This window comes from Botryllus schlosseri, chromosome 9, assembly GCF_051294905.1.
Source record: "Botryllus schlosseri isolate E-star chromosome 9, Bs_hap1, whole genome shotgun sequence".
Lineage (NCBI taxonomy): Eukaryota > Metazoa > Chordata > Ascidiacea > Stolidobranchia > Styelidae > Botryllus > Botryllus schlosseri.
This window is the reverse complement of record NC_137244.1, coordinates 11,902,534-11,926,882: the sequence shown is the minus strand read 5'-3', so window position 1 is coordinate 11,926,882 and position 24,349 is coordinate 11,902,534. Positions and strand designations below refer to the sequence as shown.

At 38.8% G+C, this 24,349-nt stretch overlaps 2 protein-coding genes across 2 annotated transcripts in view; one reads left to right on the top strand and one right to left on the bottom strand.

Moving 5' to 3' along the window:
- The window catches only part of LOC145446552 (alpha-1,3-mannosyl-glycoprotein 4-beta-N-acetylglucosaminyltransferase A-like), a 257,727-nt gene that overhangs the window by 104,466 nt on the left and 128,912 nt on the right, over window positions 1-24,349 (bottom strand). The window lies entirely within an intron of this gene.
- LOC145446699 (uncharacterized) lies at window positions 15,846-22,642 on the top strand. The gene is made up of 7 exons (XM_080325048.1): window positions 15,846-16,116; window positions 16,181-16,311; window positions 16,381-16,513; window positions 17,717-17,982; window positions 18,726-19,189; window positions 20,165-20,297; window positions 20,467-22,642. Exons 1-7 carry the CDS (start codon window positions 15,924-15,926, stop codon window positions 20,665-20,667), a joined length of 1,521 nt encoding a protein of 506 aa, XP_080181174.1. The 5' UTR covers window positions 15,846-15,923; the 3' UTR covers window positions 20,668-22,642.

Below are 24,349 nucleotides of genomic sequence, written 5' to 3'. Positions count from 1 at the left end.
TAAGAGAGGATAAGAAAGCTCGAAAAAATAACATTTGAGAATATATATTTTTGTTACGTGACAAGAAACATTGGTGTTATCAACTACTAGGCACAGTTATTCGATTGTTCGTAATAGTACTGCACAGTTTCATAAATTACAACAAAAATAGATGCAGACAGTACATTTATCGAATGGCTTAAACGTAGGTATATCTGATATTGTAATTTGCATAAATACGAAAATCCCTTTTTGCTACATATTCACTTGACTTAAATGCTTTCCGTTAACTAGGATTTTGGTTCTTGTTATTCTGAATTTAGATGACAACAAGTCTGACATGATAACAAAAGTTGTTTATGCAGTTTTCAAGTGTTATAGTAAATGAAATACCCATACCCCGTATAAACTTCTTAATGATATTATGGTGTTGGTATCCTCATTGAAATTTAGACACGACTAGTATCAGAGCATTTAGGAGTCCATGAAGAGGTGAGGTATTTAAGCTGTTCAAAATCCTGCTTCTGTAATACCCATGCGATGACACATTGTTATGATTCTCGGATTCGATCAACTTCTTCCATGATCACCTGGACCGTTGAGGGAATAGATGGTGATGTGTAAGTTCGGAGATTTGTTGAGTGAAGGGGATTGTTGGATAGCCTCTATTCCGTCCCATTCTTCGAAGTCACCATCTCGCAAGTCAGCTATGATTGTGAGAGTTGACAGACAAACTGGACTGGACATGGACAACATTACAATTTAATGACTATACAAAGTATATGCTGTGAACAATCATTTATAGATCATTGGCTGTGTACAAGTCCATCAAACCTGACATGGACAATGGCAGGAACTTTCTACCTATTGTGGGTCGCTCTTGCGCACACATACACTTATAAGATATACCATCATATCATGGTAAATTGTACTCATGAAGTACCGTAGTTTGAAAAAGTAGGTTAAAGACCAGGTTTTGCAGACGTTTCTTAGTCAATTGGATATTGAAATCTACTTGTTGAAGCAGGAAATGAACGGTCTGAAAAGTACACGAGTAGTATGAAGAAATGAGTTAGACTTTACTTTGTATACATCTGTTAGTCAATTGTATACTGTATCTAAAAGCTGCTGACGATTACTCCTGATATGTATCAAACAAAAATATTTTTATTTTTACTCATTTGTATATATGAGCATTCGGATCACAAGATGAATGTCCGTAACAAAGGAATAATGACTATTATTACTTCAAAAACGTGATGCTTTTTGCGATATCCTCAAGTAGGTTTTGCCAACTTTCACAAGTTCAGAAGGCCTGACTCCAGAGTCAGTTTTAGAACCTGCCTGAATTGACTTGAAAAAATTGGAAATGACTTCGTGACTTGATTAAAAATTTGTAATGACTTGAAGATAGTGACCTGATCCCAACTCTAGCTCGTACTATGAAGTATCCACCTTTATTTGATACTGCGAGACCACCTCCGATCACAATGTTCATCACGTAGGCACACTGGTACATCAGTTTCGTCTGAATATCAAGCCATGCTACTGGTATTGGCCAAAACCTGTACAGTATGCACACAATTCACGTGCAAAAGAGGTCTCGATAAAAAACTTTTCACTACGTTAACGCCAGTTCCTGAAGAAAGATTGCTGGCGAACCGTTTGTTTACATCGATTTAATTCCTGTAGTGAAGCATGACTCGCGACGCGCTCAAACGCAGAGCTCACTGGAGTTTCCAATCATTGTATATATATCATTGGTCTACCCAGACCGTTCCTGGTGTGCGCTTGTACCTTTCCCAGAGCCAATAACATGCATGGAAGAATGTAAAATCTGGATAAAGGCATGTGGACTTCCTTGTAGTCATCTGAATTCTCATTTTATTAATAAAATGACATATCTATTATTGCACCAAAAATATTGATCGTGACATAATTTAGATGAAACAATTCTGTGTTTCAAAATGAGTCCAATCTGAAATGCAGTCACACTTGATGCCACAATCGACTTGGAGTGTGTCTCGTTTTATTCCAGTCCAGTTTTGTTGCTTGATGGTGTGTAATGGATTGAAACTGTTGAGAGCAATATATTCAATAATGAGATGAATAGTTGAAATTGGTAGCACTGATACGTTGCATGAGTCGGACGAGTACGCCTTGATAGGTGCCTGCACAGCAGTGTTGCTCTGTAAAATAAACATATTATATATTTTGTGCAGGCTTGATGGATATCTTATATGAAGCTGCAGAAAGAGGAATTTGATGGATAAAACGCAAGCACAAAACAGGAAACCCATCCAGGAAAATTACAAATTGCCGGACAATTATTGCTAGTGAAGTTTAGTTCTCAGAGGAGCATCAGAATGTCAAAAGATGCGGAAAAGCTGAAATTTCATGCTAGACTATATTAAATTCTTTCTGAATTGCCCGACTTATCCTACTGACGTCAAATTTATAGTATTGCTGTAAACATAGTATTAAACCATTGGTTCAACCGTATATAACTGCTTCATTAGATTTCGATTTGGCCATGTAGGTATGTGGTTCTTAAAAAGGCACCATTTGCATTCATTCATGATTTCTCGAAACTAGAATGATTATTGACTGTCAATAAATCACATACAACTTTGAAAAGGATTGATGGATTGTGGTGCACTTACTTTTGTGCAGGAACTGTTCACAGGGACCATTTCAGATCGAAATATTAGTGAAATATGTGGATTCGACAAGAAATGTGAGACAATGACGGAGTTCAGCTATGGTGAACCAGGAAATGCTATCATGGCAGAAAAGGGATTCACCAATAAGTCTGAAATTAAGAAATTGAATCTAGATTTAAATATTCCTGCACATGATTTGGCACACCGTCAAATGCCTGAGCCAGACTGTTCCACAACAAGAAAGATGGCGAGACAACGTATTCATATTGAACAGCTGATCGGAAGAATCAAGGAGTGTAAAATTTTGTCTGGTGTCATACTATGCAGCATTGTGTATCAACTAACCAAATAGGGACTAAGTGCTTACTCTAATTCAAGATTTAAAATAAAAATTGACTAACGTAACATATTCGGCAATTGTGCGAATTCAGTTCCATTGTGAATATCGTAATGCCTAATAGCATGCTACGGATCGTAATTGCGCAGTGCCATGGTCAATGTGTACCAACAGTGCATGTCTATTCATACTATACTCCAGTGGTGTGCATTGAAGCTCATTTAGAGGCCCAATTTGTTGAATGAACAATTCTCCAGGTGAAAATGTACTAGGATTATTTGTGTTGGGTGGAATGTTATAAAACTGAAGACACCAGATACACCAAAATCTACCTTGAGGCGGGAGTTGATCGGTTGCGAGTACGGTCGAGAAATTGATTGTCAATCACTGAGGCTGATGCAAATCACAATGTAGTCCTTGTAGCTTCAGGTCCTGGATTGTCTTAATCAATGCATATATGCATGAGAGAATATATATCAGAAACTAATGTGAAAATAAATCATGGTTACAACATCTATTGCAGGAATCTCTGAAAAAATGTCTTTTGCTTTACTTACCCTGTCTTAAAAGTGCAAGACGAATCAATAATGAATTTTCTGAGAACGTGTATTTCCATTGAGTATATCTCACTGCGATAACATTGGCTGTTCACTATAGAATATTGCTTCCATAAAGAGTGGATTGTCTCCTCAATCTTTGTCCCCAAGTCGTGTACGTAGCGCTCCATGAAATATTTCGTAGCTTTCTCCGCGGTGTTAGAAGAATATGCTGTTCCACTCAAATCCAGAAATTCGATAGAATCTCCATAGCTTTCAAGTTTCATAATCAATAGACTAAAATTGTGATGTGTGGCAGCAGCTGTATTTTATAGCATATATTTCTGAACATGAGATATGCTTGAAAATTTCGCTCGAGACCGGCAGCCTATGAAATCGTCAAAATATGCATTACAACAATCCTATAGTATAGTATACAACAATCATCGTTTAATTCGAAAAGTTGTCAAAAAACCATGCATTTGGACACAGCACGCTGATGCGTACTTACCATCATTCATGTTCAATTGTTCATCCTAGACTAAACGCTGCAACTACATACTAGCTCTACGCTATTACTACCAGTCATCGCCAATTCAACGTAAATTTGCTTAAAACCTTCATTTTTCAACCATTTCCCATAAGAGCTCATAGTAAGCTTGCCCGGCCTTGTTCTTTGTTTACATTCTGCTGCAACCTGATTGGTCCGTGTCAAAGGTCACGTAAGTGTCTATTGGATACATCGGTCAATATCCGTCGTGTTGTCGACACCGAAGTTTTCTGCTGAGACTACAGCGTTTGATCTAGGTGAACTATCGAAGTACGGTGCTCGAAATGATTGCGATCAGTCTTTCAGTCACGATCAATGGATGTCGCTACTCCCACATAACGACTCCAGATAAATATCGTGCAAATGTCGGACTGATATTGTGATCCAATAAGGTATGTTTCTGTGGAATGAAGACTGCAATCGTACACCGCAATAGAACACTACCTCGTGATTTCACACGCAATCATAAAACACACTTTCGTAAGGGTCTAGCTCGTCCGGTGACATTTCGAAACGGTCATCGCTACAAGAGATCGGGTTGGTCTCGTCATATCGGTAGCATTTTGACACTGTCATCACCACAAGGCTATTGAGGTCGATTCTGTTGGTCATGTCAATCCGTTTTAGAATGTACCGTTTTTCAACTCCCCACACTATAGTGTTACGACACAGACAAGAAGCGTCGGTGGAAATGATAAAACACGGAAGGCATACTTTGGTGTTATTTGATATGGATTTTACACCAGACGAACCTCACATTCGAGCGATGTATTGGAATGGCGATTGTATTATTGATGTCCAGGGAAAAGAAATGTATCGATTTATCGGTTTCGTACATATCCAACAAAAACCAGGGTATATGATTGTGCATGGTTCGCATATTTGACTGTGATCACAATATTGGTATGTACTGTACAGTTCACTTTCACTATCGTGCGAATACCCATGTTACGGTTTCTATGTTTGTGTGTCTGTATGTCATGCTTCAGATTGACTCAGAGTCATTGCAATGTGGCTTATTGGTATTGTTATCGGGTGACATTCGATCTACGTCAAAACTACCAGCTATGATAATGTCTGTGGATCGATGTTTGTATACCAACACATTGCATGCAATGTCACACACCTCCATTTGCGCGTATACTGGTGTGGGCAAACAAGCGCGACGTATGTCTGGATGGTATTTTTTCGTGGAAACACAGGGTGTAACATGTTTACTTTGAATATTGTTCATTGGTTTATCGATTCACAGTTGATATCCGGATCCGGTTACGTACTTTATCAGGGTTTCCGATTTCAAACTGAATGTCGAGACATACATTGACCAATAAAGACACAATATAGTAAACATGTGGGAGGAAAACTCGACCTGGAGTTGTTATCGCGATGGGTGGCATAAATCCAACCGTTTTCCGAACACCGTTATCCACATACCAACCGTCGTCAAGGAGGTGTTTTATTCAGACATTTTGACTCTGGAAAATCCAAAGCACGAACCCGGACATCACGGACATATCAGAAACCCCTTTATTCGCCAATTCCGAAAACATACATGTCGATGTACAACAGCACATTGTTATTGTATGTGAGTAACCAATGATTTTGATGGGATGCATCAGAGCAAGTGAATATTTGATTACACAAATGTATCGGAGTCGTTGTTGGTGTATATTTTGTCACTGTCTGTTGTAACAATATACAAAAAATATCAAATTGACCGGTGTAGTTGTCAGTTTTCAAAACGAAAATGGTATTGGTACTCAGGTAAATGATAGTTTTCCAAACGAAAAGGGTTTGTTGCCTGGGGAGAAAAGGGTTTGTTGCTCAGTGAAAATGGATTGTTGCTCGGGGAAAAAATATATTTCCAAGTGAAAAAGGTTTGTTGATCAGGGAAAAAATATATTCCCAAGTGAAAAAGGTTTGTTACCCAGAGAAAAAATATATTTCCAAGTGAAAAAAGGTTTGTTACCAAGAGAAAAAATATATTTCCAAGTGAAAAAGGTTTGTTATCCAGGGCAAAAATATATTTCCAAGTGAAAAGGGGTTTGTTGTTGAGGGAAAACATATATTTCCAAGTGAAAATGGTTTTGTTACTCGGGTAACGCTAAACTCCCAAGGGAAAATGGTAATTGTACACAAGTAACGACTGACCTCCTGGTGAAAATGATATTTTTACTTGGGTAGGTATCGTATGTTCAGTGTCAGTGATGTTGCTAAACGTTGTTGCTTGACATCGGTATCCCGTTAGTGTATTATTATGAGTGTGAAAAGGATTTACACATCTTGTGCAGAGTATCAGAGTGTTGCGACAGTAAAGATATTTTTCGCGTGACGAACCAAGATCGTTGTTTAAATGTTAATGCATTTCGATTACCGAGTTGCTGTACAATAGAGATGAATCTACATTAGACCGTGCTGTGTACTTCGATTAAAACCACATGTAAATCTATTCGCACAACTCGATGATGTTGATGTAGTGTTACTAAAATAAATTATTACCTATTTACACAACATCAAAATAACAATTCATGTCGTAGCAGGTTTCTTGAACTCGTGCTTGATGAAAACGATTGGCGACAAGTATGCTTTTGTGTTTGAGTGAAAAATCATTTTTTGGAGTAGTGACAGTTTGTGACCAACGAATGCAAATCGATCATGGTATTACAATATACGCTTTCGTCAACATAACGACTTGGTGCAGGAGAAACACTTTAACGTTTTTCAATAACCAGAATCTTGAAACATGTTGCTTGTGTGATTTACAGCTGGTGCACAAAGGTTAGCGACGTTTTTTAATATAGTTCCACTTTCTAGTTGTTTTGATGTGAGGCTCGGTGCTTCTCGTTAGTAAAGTAAATTGTTTTGTGCGTTAGATTTGTGGTAAGTAAGTCGAATACATACTCTTTTGTGGAAGTAACTGTAATACTGCAATTTCATTGGTAGGTCTCTGAAGCAGTCACCGTGGTTTTAATTTTGAAAGATGTCGCGATGTCGGTATAATGTTTTCTAAAAGTCAAACTCGGACGGATATCATGGCTATGTAGGACTTACGATAAACATTATACTTATACAACTTTGTTACAAGAACTATGATATTTCTGTAAGTGCTATAGTCGTGTGTTGGATTATTTGAATATTTAGATACGTAACCATTCGTATGAAAAAGTTCTTGTGACATCAGAACAGTTTGTAGAGTCAAACCATAACCATTCAGTTTCATAGTGTGAGGATATCGAGTAAAGTCGATTACTTTGTGTGATGTAAATATCCTTCGTACTTTTGTAAGAGTTGTGAGGATGATCATTCGTATCCTACGAAGTAGCTAGTTGATACTACAAAATATTGAATGATCGCTAACACACTGAGTTCATAACCCAAGATAGTGAAAATTGTGTACTCTTAGACTAACATAATTCGTATCCAGCAAAACGATAGACACCAAAGGTTCGATGGAGTTTAAATCTAGATTGTATTAAGCGAAGTGATGAGTATCTCCAGTAATAAAGTCGAAACGACCAAAACAAATTTCTGTGTCTTGTAAATAACTATTTGGTATGATATTACTTGAGTGTGTGACAATTCGTATCCGTCGAGGTTGAATGTTTAGCCATATCGAAATGAATCCAGATCACATGAAGTATACATTAATCACAATAGAATCGACGAGAATGTTAACCACGTAGAGTGTGTTTGTTTAAAAGTTATCTCCAATACGGTTACTTCGATCGGTATTGATTCCATGTCATACAAAAGCATGTAACCTTTGTACAGTGTCGTAGTACGGGAATATCGAGTGAAGTTGATTATTTTTGTGTGACGAAAATATCTTGTATTGATATTGGACACTGGTTTCGTTACCCAAGTGAGTGAAAATTGTTCTTGGCTGGACAGATATGATTAGTATTTAAAAAAAAAACGACTCACACCAATTAAGCGACGCTGTTTCCTATCCAATGACTGAGTGAAATTTCTCAGGGGTTTGATTTACCGAGTTAATTGTCGGCGATTCAATCACATACAAGTATATGGTCTTTTAGTGACTGATTATTGTGACGACATTTACTTTGACGAATGGCAATGGAAAAATGTCCAATTTCTCTGATCGTGTGCGCTGCACAAATAATTCTAGTATGTAATCAGTGAACGTCATGTAAATTGACAACGACTCTCAGTAGTTTGGTTAGATGATGGAGGTTCAAATCGATATCGCTACTACGAACAGCAATACAAACACATTTTTGTAGATTTCAGTGTAGCGCACATTTCGATTTTATTAATGCTGAGAGGTTTCTGTATTACTCAAGTATAGTTGAATAGGTGGTGCCTAGCAAACATATTCCAATTTACTTTTGTAATGATCAAAGTGAGTGTGAAATGATGCGAACGGATTAAGCATTAATCAAATGGTGGTATGTCAATTCACCTAGTGTGATATCTTGACACCAGGTAATGCGCGAAAGTGTTTCAATTCTCACCGACAATAAAGTATTGCCCCCGGTTATTGTTCAACAAAGGAAATTGTTGTTTCATCTTTAGTCTTGTTTAATGCAGACATTTGTAAAATATTTCCTGATATCCACAATACTCTGCGTGGTTTGTACCAAGGCTGAATAATTTTCCAATCGAGAACATTTTAGACACACATAGTTTACAGCTCAATATGTTAATAACAATGGTACTGAAAAGTTTGTTGCTGTCACAATAATCTTTACCACAACGCCGGGTCTAATTAACGTAGGCTTACCATACGTCCTCTTTTAAGAGGATTTGTCCTCCTTTTTGACTTTTTGAAAGTGTCCTCGGAGGACGCCCTTTTGTCCTCTTTTTTGAGATTTTGTCCTCTTTTTTGAAAATTTAGGTCAGATTTATAGGAAATTGCGAGTGATATGCCGCAAATTACCGCAGAAGTGAAGCTCCGGCGGGTATTTCGGAGGCAAAAGTGGTGATTTCAGCTCTGAGCGAGAAGAAGACCTTTTTTTTTTTTTTTTTTAGTCATCCACCTAGCAATGTGGAGTGAAAAACGTGTTTTTGAGCTCTGAGCGGAAGTGATGACCTTTTTTTTTTTTTTTTTTTTTTTTAGTCAACCGATCATGAAACCTGTTTTTGAGAATTCTTCTCCAGTTTTGCTTGTCTGAAATTTCTGAAAAAGTGTCCTCTTTTTTCATTTCCGAAATATGGTAAGCCTAAATTAACGCAAATAATTTAATAGTCAAGTCATGATCAACTATTACATATGTCAAATCAATGTGTCAATCCTTATGTTTACATCATGATAATTTTCAATATAACACCTGCGTTCGATTGTAAGAAATGAATTCTCAACATGTTGGGCAGACTTTCAAATCTCGCATACTCAAACATATTATGTTAATCTCAAGTCGCTGGCACCGAGAAGTAATTACTTTTATCTTACAAAATATACCGCATAGTAATTTCTTTGTCTTACAGAATAGTAACGACTTTTCAAGTTGAATAAAAAAGACGTGTAGGGATATGAATACAACCAGGCTTGTTATGGATTTTAGGTTTTAGTGCTTGTATGGATTCGTGTATGTTTGGCTGTTTTTCATATTGATACTGTTGAGTTGGTCGGTTAACGGATTTACTTGACAATGTTTTCGTGGTTGATTCTTTGAATATGGTAAGATGGTCAGATATCGAGACGTAATACTATTTCCGTGAACTCAATTACAACAAAACATAACCAGCATTCAAATAATCCGTAAGCTACAAGTGGATTTAAAACTTGATGCTGTTTTGTGGTTAACTCAAGTCAGTGGTCATATTTGTGTTGATTTCAGGAATGATCATGACGAGTTGGTCGGGTAAATTAGTGGTAGTAACTATGACCGTACAGAGTTGCTGACATTCAAACATCTTTTACGCTGTAATATACGTATTTTATTGTGATAAATTATTTCTCAGTTATTGTTCAGACATTCAAATCTCGTATACTCAAAATATAATATGTTTATGTCAAGTCATTTATGTGTCGATTAGTAAATAGCTTACTTTGTCTTCAGAATAGTAACGACCTTTACAATTGAATAAACAAGACCGATCATACGAATACAACCAGAATGAATTAATTCAAATTTGTGAGTTGCAGTGGTATAATCAAGTAAGTGAAAACTGGATTTTGAACACTTGTTAATGTTGTAAATAATTCTTTTGAGTATGGTAAGATGTTAAAAATGTCGCTTTGACAAACGAAAAGTCGGATCGCGAATAGAGTTGCAATGTTTACTTGTTTCAAATCAATGTGCGTATAATATCAATATGGAACTGTGGGAAAGTTGATGGTCATGTTTGTCAATCCTATTTCAATTCACACTACGCCAAAGTCAAAATATTTCGTTTCGGATTATCTCAATTTACCTATAGAACATCTCGCGAATGGATTCCGACACCGTACTATAACTAGATCGCTATGTCTGATGCATTATCCCGTCAGCGACGTAGGGTTTTACAATTATTTCACACCTTTTCGAATAAGCGTCAACTTCGCAAAGGATTAGGGTGGGATCAGAAATAAGTGAGAATTTGTCGGTATTCGAATCATCGTCTGTGACGGCTCTGTTATCCGTTACTTATTAAATTTTACCAGTGAAATCCGGTTCCTGTGACATACCGATTATCAAAATATTACATTGTGGCGATTGGAATGTATGTAACAACAAGTTGGTGAGGGCTGGCTATGTCTTAGGTGTTACCTCGTGAGTGATCGTGGGATTTGCAACCTATTTCGCACCTTTTTGAAGTGTTAGTTTGTGAACGCGGATATTGTTGGTATCGCCGTCTACGCGGGTTCTGTGGTAAACTAATTACCAAAATATTACATTGTCAACGATCGGCATGTATGTAACAGCGAGTCGCGAGCGATGGTTATGTCTTAGATATTATCTTGTGAGCGATCGCGGGATTTTACCAATATTTCACACCTTTTTGGAGTGTTAGTTTGTGAACGCGGCTATCGTTGCTATTCGAATCGCCGTCTACGCCGGCTCCGTGGTAAACCAATTACCAAGCGACTGATTCCTAGATTTAGCAAACTATTTCACACCCTTTTTGGTGAAAGTACGACATGCCGCTAGCATTCTATCAACGAAAGTACGAATCATCGCCGCGTCCATAAGAATAACGATATATCATTGTCGTACTCGCCGTAATTTGGAATATACACATTAACTAAGGACCAATCACATGACTATTTACTTGATACATATTCAACATCGGGCGAGAGATGTCTATACCCGAAAGGGCGATTCACGGCCGCACCCATAAGACGCAATAGCCGCATGCCGCCCCGCCATAAGAATAACGATATATTAAAGTCGAACTCACCGTAAACGTTGGGATTACTTCAAATTGGTCATATATAATAATTTGGGATATACACATTAACTAAGAGTCAATCACGTGACTATTTACTTGATACATATTCAACACCAGTCGAGAGATGCCTATACCCGAAAGTACGATATGCCGACGCACCCATAAGAACACATTGTGAATCACCACCACTGCCTATACGCGAAATACGACACGCGAAAGTACGACGTGCGACAGATGCCTATACCTAAAAGTACGATGTGCCAACACGAGTTTTCAATACGATATGCGACAGATGCCTATACCTGAAAGTACGACGTGCGAGCGCATCCATAAGAACGCATTACGATGTGCGACCGAGAGGGGGGGTCTGAAAGTACGATGTGCCACCACGAGTTTTCCATACGATGTGCGACCGCACCCATAAGAGCCCCTGCCACCTCACGACCGATCATACTAACTACTAACGTTTGCACGCACAAGAAAGCCGAAGTGGTGACATTTTTTTAGTCGTTACGCGCTGTTGTCCAAGGGACCGCGCATTGAGTTGGTGAGTGCGCGCAGACTCGTGAAAAATTAGAGGGAACATTGAACTTGATACACATTCTTCGCACATATGTCGATATAGCGAATACTTTCACACTGCATGTCGTATCCACTGTTTTAGTGCTTCATACCGCAATGGGAACACGCACCCCAGGTTAAGAACCCCGTATTTACACCATTCGGAAGTGTAGTGTGCGGAAATACCAATTTGGCATCATATGTTTGTGTTGACGTCCGTTTTCACACGAACAACAGAACCTTTCAGGGGCTCGCACCATAACTAGAAAAGGGCTAGATGTGCCGCCAGGTCTGATGAATTTTCCCAATATGAGTGTAAATCGCGAGAGAGATGAATTTCAGTCCAAAGTTGTTGAAGGCTGCATACTCAGATTAAAATCACAGGATGTTGCGAAAATATAGAAATAAACTCGCCCGAGATCGTAAATGTGGGCGGAAAGATATATAGTGCATGGAAGTTCAACAGTTCAATTACGTCTCAACTAGCGTCACAGTGCACGAAATGGTACTAACGCATCATTGATAATGATAAGATCTATTTTTAAATTTCACTTTAACACTACTCACGTGTGTTGCAAATATTATGAAAAACTATTTCTACGATCATTGAAGTTGACAATTCACTGGATATCTTTTGTCGGCTGCAGCTGAAATAAATTGCTACCCATAAAAAACTGCTATCTGGAATTGACCCACTTATTTACGGAAATATTTATCCATAAATTGTCAATAGCCAAAATTTTAGAAAGAGCATCATAATATAATCGGAGATGTACAAGATTTTTGTACTTGTGCCCATTTACGAAGCATCATTATCACAATGTAAATATCGCAATAAAGCACGAATTGACGCCAGACAATAACCACGGTCTTCTTTTATGCATCGGATGATGCCAGACGCCTGCGCTTGACATTTGTGAGCTGTATTTAGACCTATGGTGTGGTTTGTGGTTTCCGGAAGAATAGAAACATACAAGTAGGGCTATATGGTGGTTAACTTTATTGAGTGGTTAATTGCAATCAAATAGTGATTAAACTCTCGAAATCCAAATCTATGACATCAAAGATGTCAGCTTGCTCATGCCGTCAGTACTTTGATAAACGCCATGTCCTACTGCGCTATGTTTGTACCTCCAAGCATTCATTCAAAAATTAAACTGCTGGGATTGATTTGAGTCATAACATAAATTGTACCTGTCATCCGTTTTCTCTTCCGGAGGTTTTGATGTTCCTGACCAAATCATACTATTCATCCGCGATTAATATACATGCGAAACTTTTGCACGAGGAAATGATACAGTAACAATTGTATCTCGATGAACAATGGACACGATTCTTAGATGATATCTCTTCCGTATCGAATAATCGAAACCTGTAATCATCCAAACTTCGCTGAAAGTTGCCTATTTGTGATATATCATCTGTCGGAATAATATCGCTGAGATGACGCTTTCTTCTAGGAATTATTTCAGCTACCAGTGAGATTTTTTAAAAAGGACCTTGCTATATTCTTATCCTTCGATTAATCAATTTTGGTTTATCCTGATTTCCAGTTCAAATTAGGTCGAACAACAATCGCATCTGTAAAATCCTGTTGTCCCCGTATCTTTGCAGAACTTTCGCAGCATTAGCAGTATCAGGTGGTAGACACTATACTTTACGTTTTTTCCTCATTTCGCGAGCAATCTTAATTTGTTTGTATATTTTGGGTTTAGAAAATCACAAGTGTCGCCCAGGTGGTTTTTCTGCTCCTAACGTTGGTAGCAGGATACACAGTTATTGAGAAACTTTCGAACACATCATATATTATTGCTCATCATTATCGGTATGTTGTTTTTACTTACATTTTATTTGACTTAATTTGCGGTATGTCTACTAATCCACTTGTTTCGAAATGTCGTGGACCATAGGCTCATAGTCGACGATAATTTGTATAATTTCAATCAGGTAAATCATTAGATCTCCTTGGCAATATATCGTTTTGTATCACGGTATATATTTCCGGGATTGCGCTTTGATTCTAACCTTATTATCGATTCTTCATTTATCTGGGAAGACAGATGTAGCTATTGACGAAAAATCGCCGCAAATACTTTACAAATATAGTGATTAGAAATAAGACACTATTCAATTGCCTTGTGGGATAGCTACTACTGCTTGTAGATGAGTAAGGTTTTGCACCCATATTATTTATACTTTTGCGTAAGCAGCATTAATGATTGCTTTTCTTACCGTCGCCCTACTCCAGATAACCCTCGCGTTGATTATGGAGTACCACACCGACCGGGTGTATCACTTTGCCAGTTTTGTTTCGATTCAGTAATGACAGAATGATGGCTTCCATAGACATCAAAACGTCGGCGACGATAAAAAAAATCCAAATGTCTCTGTTTCATAGATTTTTATATTTTTATAATTTCATACTCATGACATCGTTCGCGTGTATGGATGTCTTCACATGCGAATGAAATACTGCAACACGTACACTCCACACTATACAAATGCAGTCAAGTGCCACGCGCTGTTGGCCTATCCCATTCTCACACATGACACTTTCCTGGCACGATTCAAAACATAAGAGCGCGAACACTCAACTAATTACTGCATTGACTCGCGGCGACTCAGGTCTATGTCACTACAACGTCAATGCCGTGTGAATCATACACGATTATTATGACTGAATATAACATTAACCGCGATATAAACTTGGTAAGATACGTAATCGACCACAATAAGACGATACATTTTCATTTGAGAGCTGAGCCATAAGCATATCGCTATATGACGAATGTCGCCTATTTTCTCAATGACATTTTGACTGCAAACGATAACGATCTTATTCCCAAAATGTTACAGGCGTGAATACAATACGGATAACACTATCGTCGTTTGGCATTCACAAGGAAAGTCATAATCTTTCCGAATATTCAAACTTAGGAGCCTATAGGATCCTTTGATACCAAAACTTGAGAGGTAGCCTATACCTTGTGGAATTGGCATTGGTTCGCTGGATACCCTGTCTTCATATTTACATTATCATTCGTTTAGTAATATTATTGTCAACAGTTCGAAACACCGCAGCATTACGATTCAGTGAAAAGATAGGAAGGAGTCGAGACGACTTAAAACGGTCTTCCAATCAAACATACGGTTCTCAAACGCAAGCTAGAGGCAAGTATTTCATAAATGTATTGCAATCGAGTCGAAATTATTTGGAGTGATTTCGACTTTGACTCGAACGCCAACTCAAAGTCATCATCATTAGTTATTGCTACATCTATCACAATTAATCCAACCGTCGTCTTACCCATGCGACTTTTGTTTGTACTGTTGTATGCCATATGAGTTGCGATTCATATCTTATTTAGGTAATGAACTAGTTGGTCAGACATGTCACGAATACTCAAACGCAAGGTATGTATGTATTACCATTACTTCTAATATTCTGTAATTAATAATGCCAGCAATCGAATGTTTCATAACGTCACCAGCTCCATATAAATACCCATTTAGTGACAAGTCGGCATAACTGCCATGAGTACGAATTTCGCATCGATTCTTCAATGAGAGCACCGCGTATTTGCGCTACGCTCAATCAAGTAGATGTGTCATTCAATTGGATACGTCAGAGTAATACTCATCCATGTAAGGACAATGGACCTCATAAGACAAGCGGATTGCTAAATGCCGTTATTTTACATGTGTAGCATATGTTGCCTTGATTGACTGAAAGTCGACTACATATTACTAGCACATCAAGACGTAATAGAGCGACCGTTTTTTAGGATACAATCATTCAGTGAATCATTCCCGATTATTATCATTACCGGATTTCCCTTTTTTTCAATTATTTACAGGAATGGCTATAAAACATCTCCACGTTTCGAAATTTAACATTTCACATCGCTGTCTCCGCTTGATCGTTAAAGAACACATATAAGCTGAAGCTCCCTTCTTCCAATATGACTAGCTCTACATTACGTTCGATTGCGTGTCTCTTAATGATTATAAACTCTGCGTTATGCCATAGCTGGCTAGCGTGCACCGATTACGTAGAGAAAAACGGGGCGACATGGAACGGTGCTAAATGCAGAGGATTTCCACGCGGCGGTCACCGAAAAGCGCCTAAAAACGGGGTGTTCGGAGGAGACAGCGGTACTGTGCCTGTCTTTAGAAGCTCCGCGTATCGAATATGTGCGTTTACCCAGTAACATTTCAGGTTTCGACCATTCACCGAACGAGAAAAACCCGTGTCAAGTGACCAGGAATGATGGACGAGAATACACGAGCGACCACCCGATGGCCGTGTACTATCCCGGTCAGCAAGTTATATTAGTACATCCGATGAAGGTAATAATATCTCATCCACACTTGCATACCGCTACTGATATTAATTACCTAAGCCGGTTTATTTCATAGAATCACGGTGCCGACTCTGCGTGCACGAACGTGCACATTCCGGACACGGGTAGCTGGATATATCGCTCTGAACGTAATCCGAGACGAGACCCTACTTTGACCGAATTCAAAAGAAATACCGTATTTGATCTAGGTAAGAATATAGAGTATACCTCCTATGCATCATTTCCTTGGTACTTTACGCGGCGATGTGAAGATGTGTGAGATGTGAATCCCCAAGCCTTTTAAATGAGAATAAATAGTTTCATTTGCAACCCATTGTAGCGATTGATATTATACTGCAGGGAATCCTCCCTCCTTCCTTGAACCAGTGCACAAGTATTTTATAGTGGCTAGAGGCGTGGCTATGAAGAATATAAGGGCGCAATTAATTTGGATCTGGCAAAAACTGAAAAATTACTGGCTATATAACATCATTAATTCAAAGTGACGCAGTTATGAGAAAGATGTTGCAATGCTCGGTGCTAAAATGATCTGAGCAGACTATCCTAGTCCATGGCGCATGTATGGTCTTACCAAAATATCGTTTATTTGAAGCGCTATAAGCCAAGGATATCCAAAACTCGGGATTTCTCTGTATCTCTGAACGAGCCGATATTTCTGCAAACGTCCATTGTTACCAATCAATAGATTGTAAATGATGCATAATATGCCGGTGTTGTTTAGTTATGCCTATGTAATATATGTGTAAAAATAGATGCCTTCGTTTATTTTCAGTCATTTCTTGTATCAGAAAATCAGAATTGACGCGAATGCTCAGAGTAACGCTTTTATAGGCGACAAACACCTCGAGGCTATTTAGATTGACGTGTGAGAGCAGTCCAATAAGTATGAATCATGTTGCCGCTAACGAATTACGGAGAAGGCGATGAAAATGATAGTATACAAACCGGATAGATCCGAATGCGTAAATATCAATAATTGTAAGACTAAAATGTAATTTGAATCGTTCACAACTCTAAGACAGCATACTTAATTCACCTGGATCTAGTTATATGGGTTAAGTTGCACTTACGGGCCATATATGAGCGTGGATCATGATTTCATATTTCGATTGCCACCAACCACGCGGTAACGTAGCCCTAGCAGTTATCGCCGAATATATTTAACATGGCAAATTGACCATCTACAGTCCGCCCGATATATCTAGTACAAAAAACATGAATGAGGAGAGTCTTTCGCCGATAGTTGACCGTTGTGACGGCATCGCGGTTGTGATATCACATACCACAATGGCTATAAATGCGTGAGAATCCTCACACATTAGCGCACACTCGGGACGCTTAAAATTCCTTCTGCCGCGCTGCTTGGTCTTACGTACGATGGTCTACTTCAGGCAAATCACCCACCGGAAAAGATTTCAACGGAGACCTTTCGTTAAGTTCGGTGTACCCGAAGCCCGGATACCAAAATGCTCCCAAGTTTTGCGAGGACACCGATAAGGCAATGGGGACGTTCGCTTTCAATGTGCCGAAAAGACTGACACCTGGAAAATACACATTTATGTGGCTCTGGGCGTTCAATTCCGACAAAAACCTCTACAGTTCATGCTTTGAAGTGGAAATCGTTCGCAATAAAGTAACCAGAGATAGAATGCTAAAGGTTTGAAATTTTTTCGTACACCAGAGAGTGATTTTTTCACTGTCATTATCGCCTTCATTCTAGATCTAGACATCACTATATTTTCGTTCTGCCGTGCTAAATCTATCTGTGGTCTCTGCTACACCAACGACTGATTCCTTCGCTCGAATGATTATTACGCTTTATTACACAATTGCAAAGTCACAGAAGAGTCATAACAATAAAGCAACGTAATGATGTCATAGTTCATCGCGATATTCCAAACCTAACATGATAAAGTTTGTTTTTTTTTAAATCCAGAACACAATATCCCTAGCCCTAACCTAACAATGTCCCGGAACAAATCAAGTACACTGGAAATAAGAATCGTGGCAATGGCACGGAATACATATTTCGGCGAATTATCCCAAACCAAGCTGACATCATTTTCAACATTATTCCTATTTTCAGAATTTTCCTGATATTAGGGTTATAGGCCGCATAGTGCTTTGATCAAGCATAGTGCATTAAAGTACATTGAGTTTGAGATCAGGCGAATGAGACTTGCGCTCAAAAGTATAGCCCAACAATAATTTGCCCTGGCCTGCCCTCTCAAATCTTGACGATTTTCTCACCGACGTTAGTACAGTCACAATACATAGGGTCTATTCATCACCAGAATCTGTGACAGTAAATGCAGTGCGTAGCGTAGATATTTTCAATGCCCGTCGATAAAGCATGGAAAACTGACCAAGGAATGCAACACTCTCCATACTCGTTCTCAGAAAAACGGAATGCAAGACACGACAGAACCGTGCGGCGGGATGACATCAAACCGCGACATTGCCGGAAACAGCAACCCAGGATGCACAAATACGCCCGCTTACAAATACGCCGAAATGCCGAAAGAGGAGCAGCGAAACACTGATGCGCGGCCGTGGGACCAACAATCCTTTACTACGCAGCCATGGTACTTTCGCACTGACACTACTAAGACAACTACAACACCATCCCCCAATCGAGACTGGAACTGGTTCACAACATCTGCTCAGAGAACAAGACCAATACGCCGCCCGGCGGTGAGGAGAACCACAACTACGACTCCTGCACCGTACGAGTATTACTACGAAAATGAAGATTACTATTCTTATTACGGAGACGATAATAAGGAAGTCGATTATTACCTAGGATCAGACTCGACCTCTGATAATAATCAGCAGCCACTAAGTACGGAACCAGCTATTTCCAGGTCAGTAAATTTATTTCATAAAGACCACATATCTCGACCTATCGCTGGGGTTATAGGGACCGCATCGCCATCCGACTTGCATAATCATAATGCAGTGATTGCTAGAACGAAAGTGAGCGTGTTTTCAGTCAGAAAATTAGGAATCATCGATGAAAAGAATATCGGCTTGGTCTCAATGACCATGGCAACTGATTTCGTAGCAATATGAATATGAATACAAAAACAACATTTCCATGTTCATCATTGCTTATAATAGGCCTACCTATCTAGTGCCGGATATCACTGCGATAGAAAGATATTAGCATTTTTGAATTATGTAATAGCGAGGCTCGTGAATGTCGTGGTTATTGGATTACTGCCATTCGACCGTTACCATCCCGTGTATTTATCTTCGGGTTGCATTTAAAAGTAAAAATAAATTTAAAAAAACTGTTTAAAGCATGTTTTGTAATGTTTTTGTAATGCCATTGCCTCACGAATCCTTAATTGTGACATCACAATGGATGAACATCGTATACGTCGACTATATCGGGTGCTATTCGTCCGTAGGGTCATACTGTATGTTTTTCCGTGAGTATTTACACAATTATGGCATAATTATACAACGTTTGAAGAATTTTTTTAAAGGCAGTTTTTTAAAACACCATGTTTTAAATGCAACCCTAATTCCACCAAACTAGAAAAGTAGACTTCGTTATTCGAGTCGTATGCTGGATTTGTAACGTAACATCGGCAATCGACATTCGTAACGTTTGCAGCATGCTAATGAAGCAGAGTGGACATGGAGCCAGTGGACTGGCTTCGAAAACTGTGAGATATTGGTGAAAGTAGATAAAATCCACTTCAGCACTTATAAAAAGTAGAAGTACTGGGGCACCGGCCGCCTGTGTATATAGGCTTAACACAAAACCAATCAATAACATGGACCGATAGTCAGATATGAATGATTTCATTACATGACATCATCATATTCAGTGTGGATTCCGACATCCCACTCTCCGTGATGGTGCTTCAGTTCGGAGGCGAAATTCCATTGCCCGCCGCAAGATCAACAGCAGTTCGGCGGCATTACGCCGTCGAATTCGGATGCGACGTCCAAACAGCCGCGGTGAGTAACCGCGAAATTAGTATCATCTATCGCTTGTATTGCAATTGTTTGAAAATCCGTCCGTTAATTAGAAGATGTGCGGTTCTTGAAATTATCATAACTATAGCGGACTCTGCCTACGCTAATATCGCAAGCATAGTAGCTGGTTGAAAGTTGCCAATTTTCGCAGTTCTGGAATTCGGAGGTGACGAACGAAGGCGAGATAGCTGCTCCCAACTCTCCCCGCCGGCGGTATGAAGTAATGCAAGAAGGAGTGATGGAACTGCAAAAGTTATCACTCTACTACCACGTGAATTATAAGGAACTTTGCGATATGGTTCGGTTCCCGCCGCGGGCGAAACTTATCAGGGAGGAATACCAGAATTTGTGAAGATCCTAGTCCATAAGCACCAATATTTATTCGTAACCGCTGTCGAAATTGTCATAGCTGACTATATATCATCCTGTGTATGATTCTATTTTTACCACTCTGTGACACGCAATACGACCAAACGAATATTCTACTGCTAGCATCGGATAAAGGCACAAAAGATTGTTTGGTATTTTTTTCGACCATATACCTATTTCATTGCACTGTGTGACAATGCTGTGGGTTGATCGCGACTTCGCATATATGTCATTTTCACTAACGTCGGTGGCCTTGTAGGCTACTACATGTTTCGTATACTGCGATACAACCAACGGAGGTTTACAACCTTCCGCAGTGGAAAATATTATCGAAACTAAAATTTTCGTTGATACATTAACTCTTATCAGCAAGAAGAGTCTAATTTCATTACTCGGATCATCTCTCACTTTACTCGGAGGATGACATCATAGCGCCCGGCCCGAGATGAAAGTTGAAATTACCGGGATTACAATAAAAAATGTTAAGATTATCTATTCAAATAAACTTTTCGCAGGCAAGAACCTGCCAGCGTTCTACCTCTGAATTACCAAAGTTAGCTTACTGTTAACCGAGTGCGTTCTCACCATCCCCAACAAAAGTAATACCGTCATTTTTGCTCGGCTCCCTCATCGAGGCTGGACTGATTAACTATTTTGATTTTTGACAAAATATGCTATTGTATTATCCTAAATGTATCGTTTCCATTTGTTTGCGACATGTGAACTTACGGTGTTTATTTTCCCGCATTTAAATTTCCTGCTGGTATAACAGTAAATTTATATTTTTGAACGCGTTTGCTTAGTGTGTCAAATGTTTTAGTAAGACAATATTCACATTTTCCACTTCAATATTAGTAGAGCAAGGTAGCCTATATGTACTAACTGTTGTACGCTTGTGGCATGATTTAGTATTTTTTAGAATTATTTCGGGGTTCGTGGTGCATGTTTATACTGATGCTAAATATACAAATGGGACTTTGAGGCGTGACTTAACTCACTGCAGTACTTAAATATTCCCAACACTGCACCTCATGTCACCCAACTACAAATACTCTATGGAGATAGGAAGAGCAATACTGTGAAATTACACTCAAGATCTTGCCATGCTAAAATTCAACTTCATCAAGAAAACGTCAGCGGGTTTTTGGAGTTAAATAAGACTCCATGTAAAAAATAAAGTTGCTGCGGACACTGTAATGTTCGCTGTCTGTTTGGATTACAAAATATACTCAAATTCAGATATTTATACTTTTCGACCCGTGCTGGTCTTATGTACCACCACGCATACAACAAATAATTTTCTACTAACCCATTGCAGTTAACATGCGTACTTCAATGTATCCAGTGACGACTCGTATAGTTGACTTGCAACTGCGCGTACAGTCAAATGCAATAGTTACGTTCCCTCAAATAGGAACAAGTTTATAATGCATCTTACCTAAAGGTTGTACGGCATATCCATCGTCAAAGCACCTCGATGGCGCAGACGAAAATAGTTTAATTTGGAAAGTTTGATTCCGCTCACCTTTAGCCGAATTAAGCGGTGAAATGTCTTTGTCCGAGTTGAGAGGAAAACCAATTGCTCGCTTGATGGTCGCGCGTAAAGGCACACAAAGCATTCAAAATACGGCACAGTTGTATATTATATCAATTGCAGCTGCCATATACTGCAGTAATTGGAACATGTCGCATAAAACTCATTTTATTATATTGTATTTTCGATATCAAACCATTCAACAAATACTTTATACTGTATTACTGTGTAAAAAAACGCATATATCGATCAAATCGTACTTTTTGATCTCCCCACTAACGCAACTAACTGTCAAAGAAGCGTCTTTACTTTTTCTTCGTTTGCTGTAGTGATCAATTTCACATATTCTGCTGACCTTTTCTGTACCAATTTGTTCTACAAGATGCACGCAATTGTACCCAGTTAAAAGCGAATATGAAGCTGTCGCGACCTTGTATGAGTTCATTGTCGACTATTACTGCATGGATCGTCATTGTTTCACTATAATCAGTCATCTTGTGTTAAAACGAACGAGGTACTGTTAATTGCGCCATAATCTAACCATACGAATTGTCCGAATCCTATGTCCGAATTAACCGAGTTTTCTACTTGCAATTTTTACTTTGGCTCCGTTCCTGAGCATTTTAGCCGAATAAAGCGGTTGTCTGGATTATTCGATGTACGAATAAAGCCAAGTCGACTTTGATTGGCTGTATCGCAGCATACGAAACATAGGCTACGACCGTTACTGGAAAAACATTTCCGAAGTCATGATCCTCCTATAACATTGTCACAAAGCGCAATGAAATCGGTAGGATCGAAGAAATACCAAAGTATCTTTAATGTGATGGATAACAGACATTAGATATTCTTTGGGGTGGCACAAAAGGTATATATTTGAACTTTGACATATTACATTTTGTTGTGACGTCATAATGAGTGAGACTCGAATACTCGTCTCGACTCGAAGCATAATACGTGATTCAGAATCGAATCACTCAGATACTCGATTTTGCCAAGCCCTAATCGTGCCAACCCATAGACAATGATAGCCAAGACACGGGCGTGTCATTACAGATAATAATATAAGTCCGGGTGAGTGTCTTGACCTTCACCGAGCCCTGATCCTGGCTCAGCGAATCCGTGGGGTTCGCGTGAACCCCGGTTAAGAACCGCCGCTATTGGTCATTCATGGGCAGTGAGGCCGTGATGTTTAGAATGGATCAAATGAAATGACTTTTTAGCATCAGGCTAATGATGTGAGCTATAGTGATGACTAGGTCAACTTTCAAAATCGTGTACGCTCACGTAATCGAAGTGATAGGGTGCCGCGAGTTCTAGAAGGTTGAGAGCCACTGCCTTAATCTTTCGATATTTTCCTGTGGTTATTATTATGATACAGAAGTAGTAACAGTCGTCATAATCTTATTTGTATTATTAATGGCGACATGTATATATCGCAAATATCAGAAAATCGGTTTTGCGATGACAAGTTATCACACTAACAAAGAAGTAACTCTGCTATGATAGCATCTACTGATGTGTTAAACCTTCGAACGGAGTAAGAAATAGTTTGAATGTAGTTTTGCGATACTAGCTAAAACCCGCTGTTCTGATGCAGATTTCCACAAAATTTATGAGTCAACTGAGCTTTGAGCTTCTTTCACTTCCCTTAAATTTATGACTGAAACAAGAGATTTGTGCTATTTATTATGAAGCGCAATTCATCCGGACCCCGACCCCCATAACTATGTGTTTATAGAGGGTCAGTGATCAGTGGTAGCGGATAACTAATGTCATGTTTAGAATCAGCGCCCCAAAATTAGACAAAAACATTAAAAATATCAAGCAAAACAAAAATTTCATATTTCATCAGATTTTGTTTCGCGGTCTACCCTTTTTTACTGAGCAATGACTAATTTTAAATTTTTTGCATCCAAAATGAAGCCATAATCATATTTCTTATTCGCAAATATAGTGTGGAGAGGTGAGAGGAGGCACATATCACCCAAGCCTAACATGAGATAACACAACTCATGGGTTATAATTTATAATGACTGGTGAATGCACAAATTATATTGCAGCACTGATTATGATTATGAAAATAACAGTCAAGTCTAGGCATTAAAACTATCTCAAAATGATGTAGCTA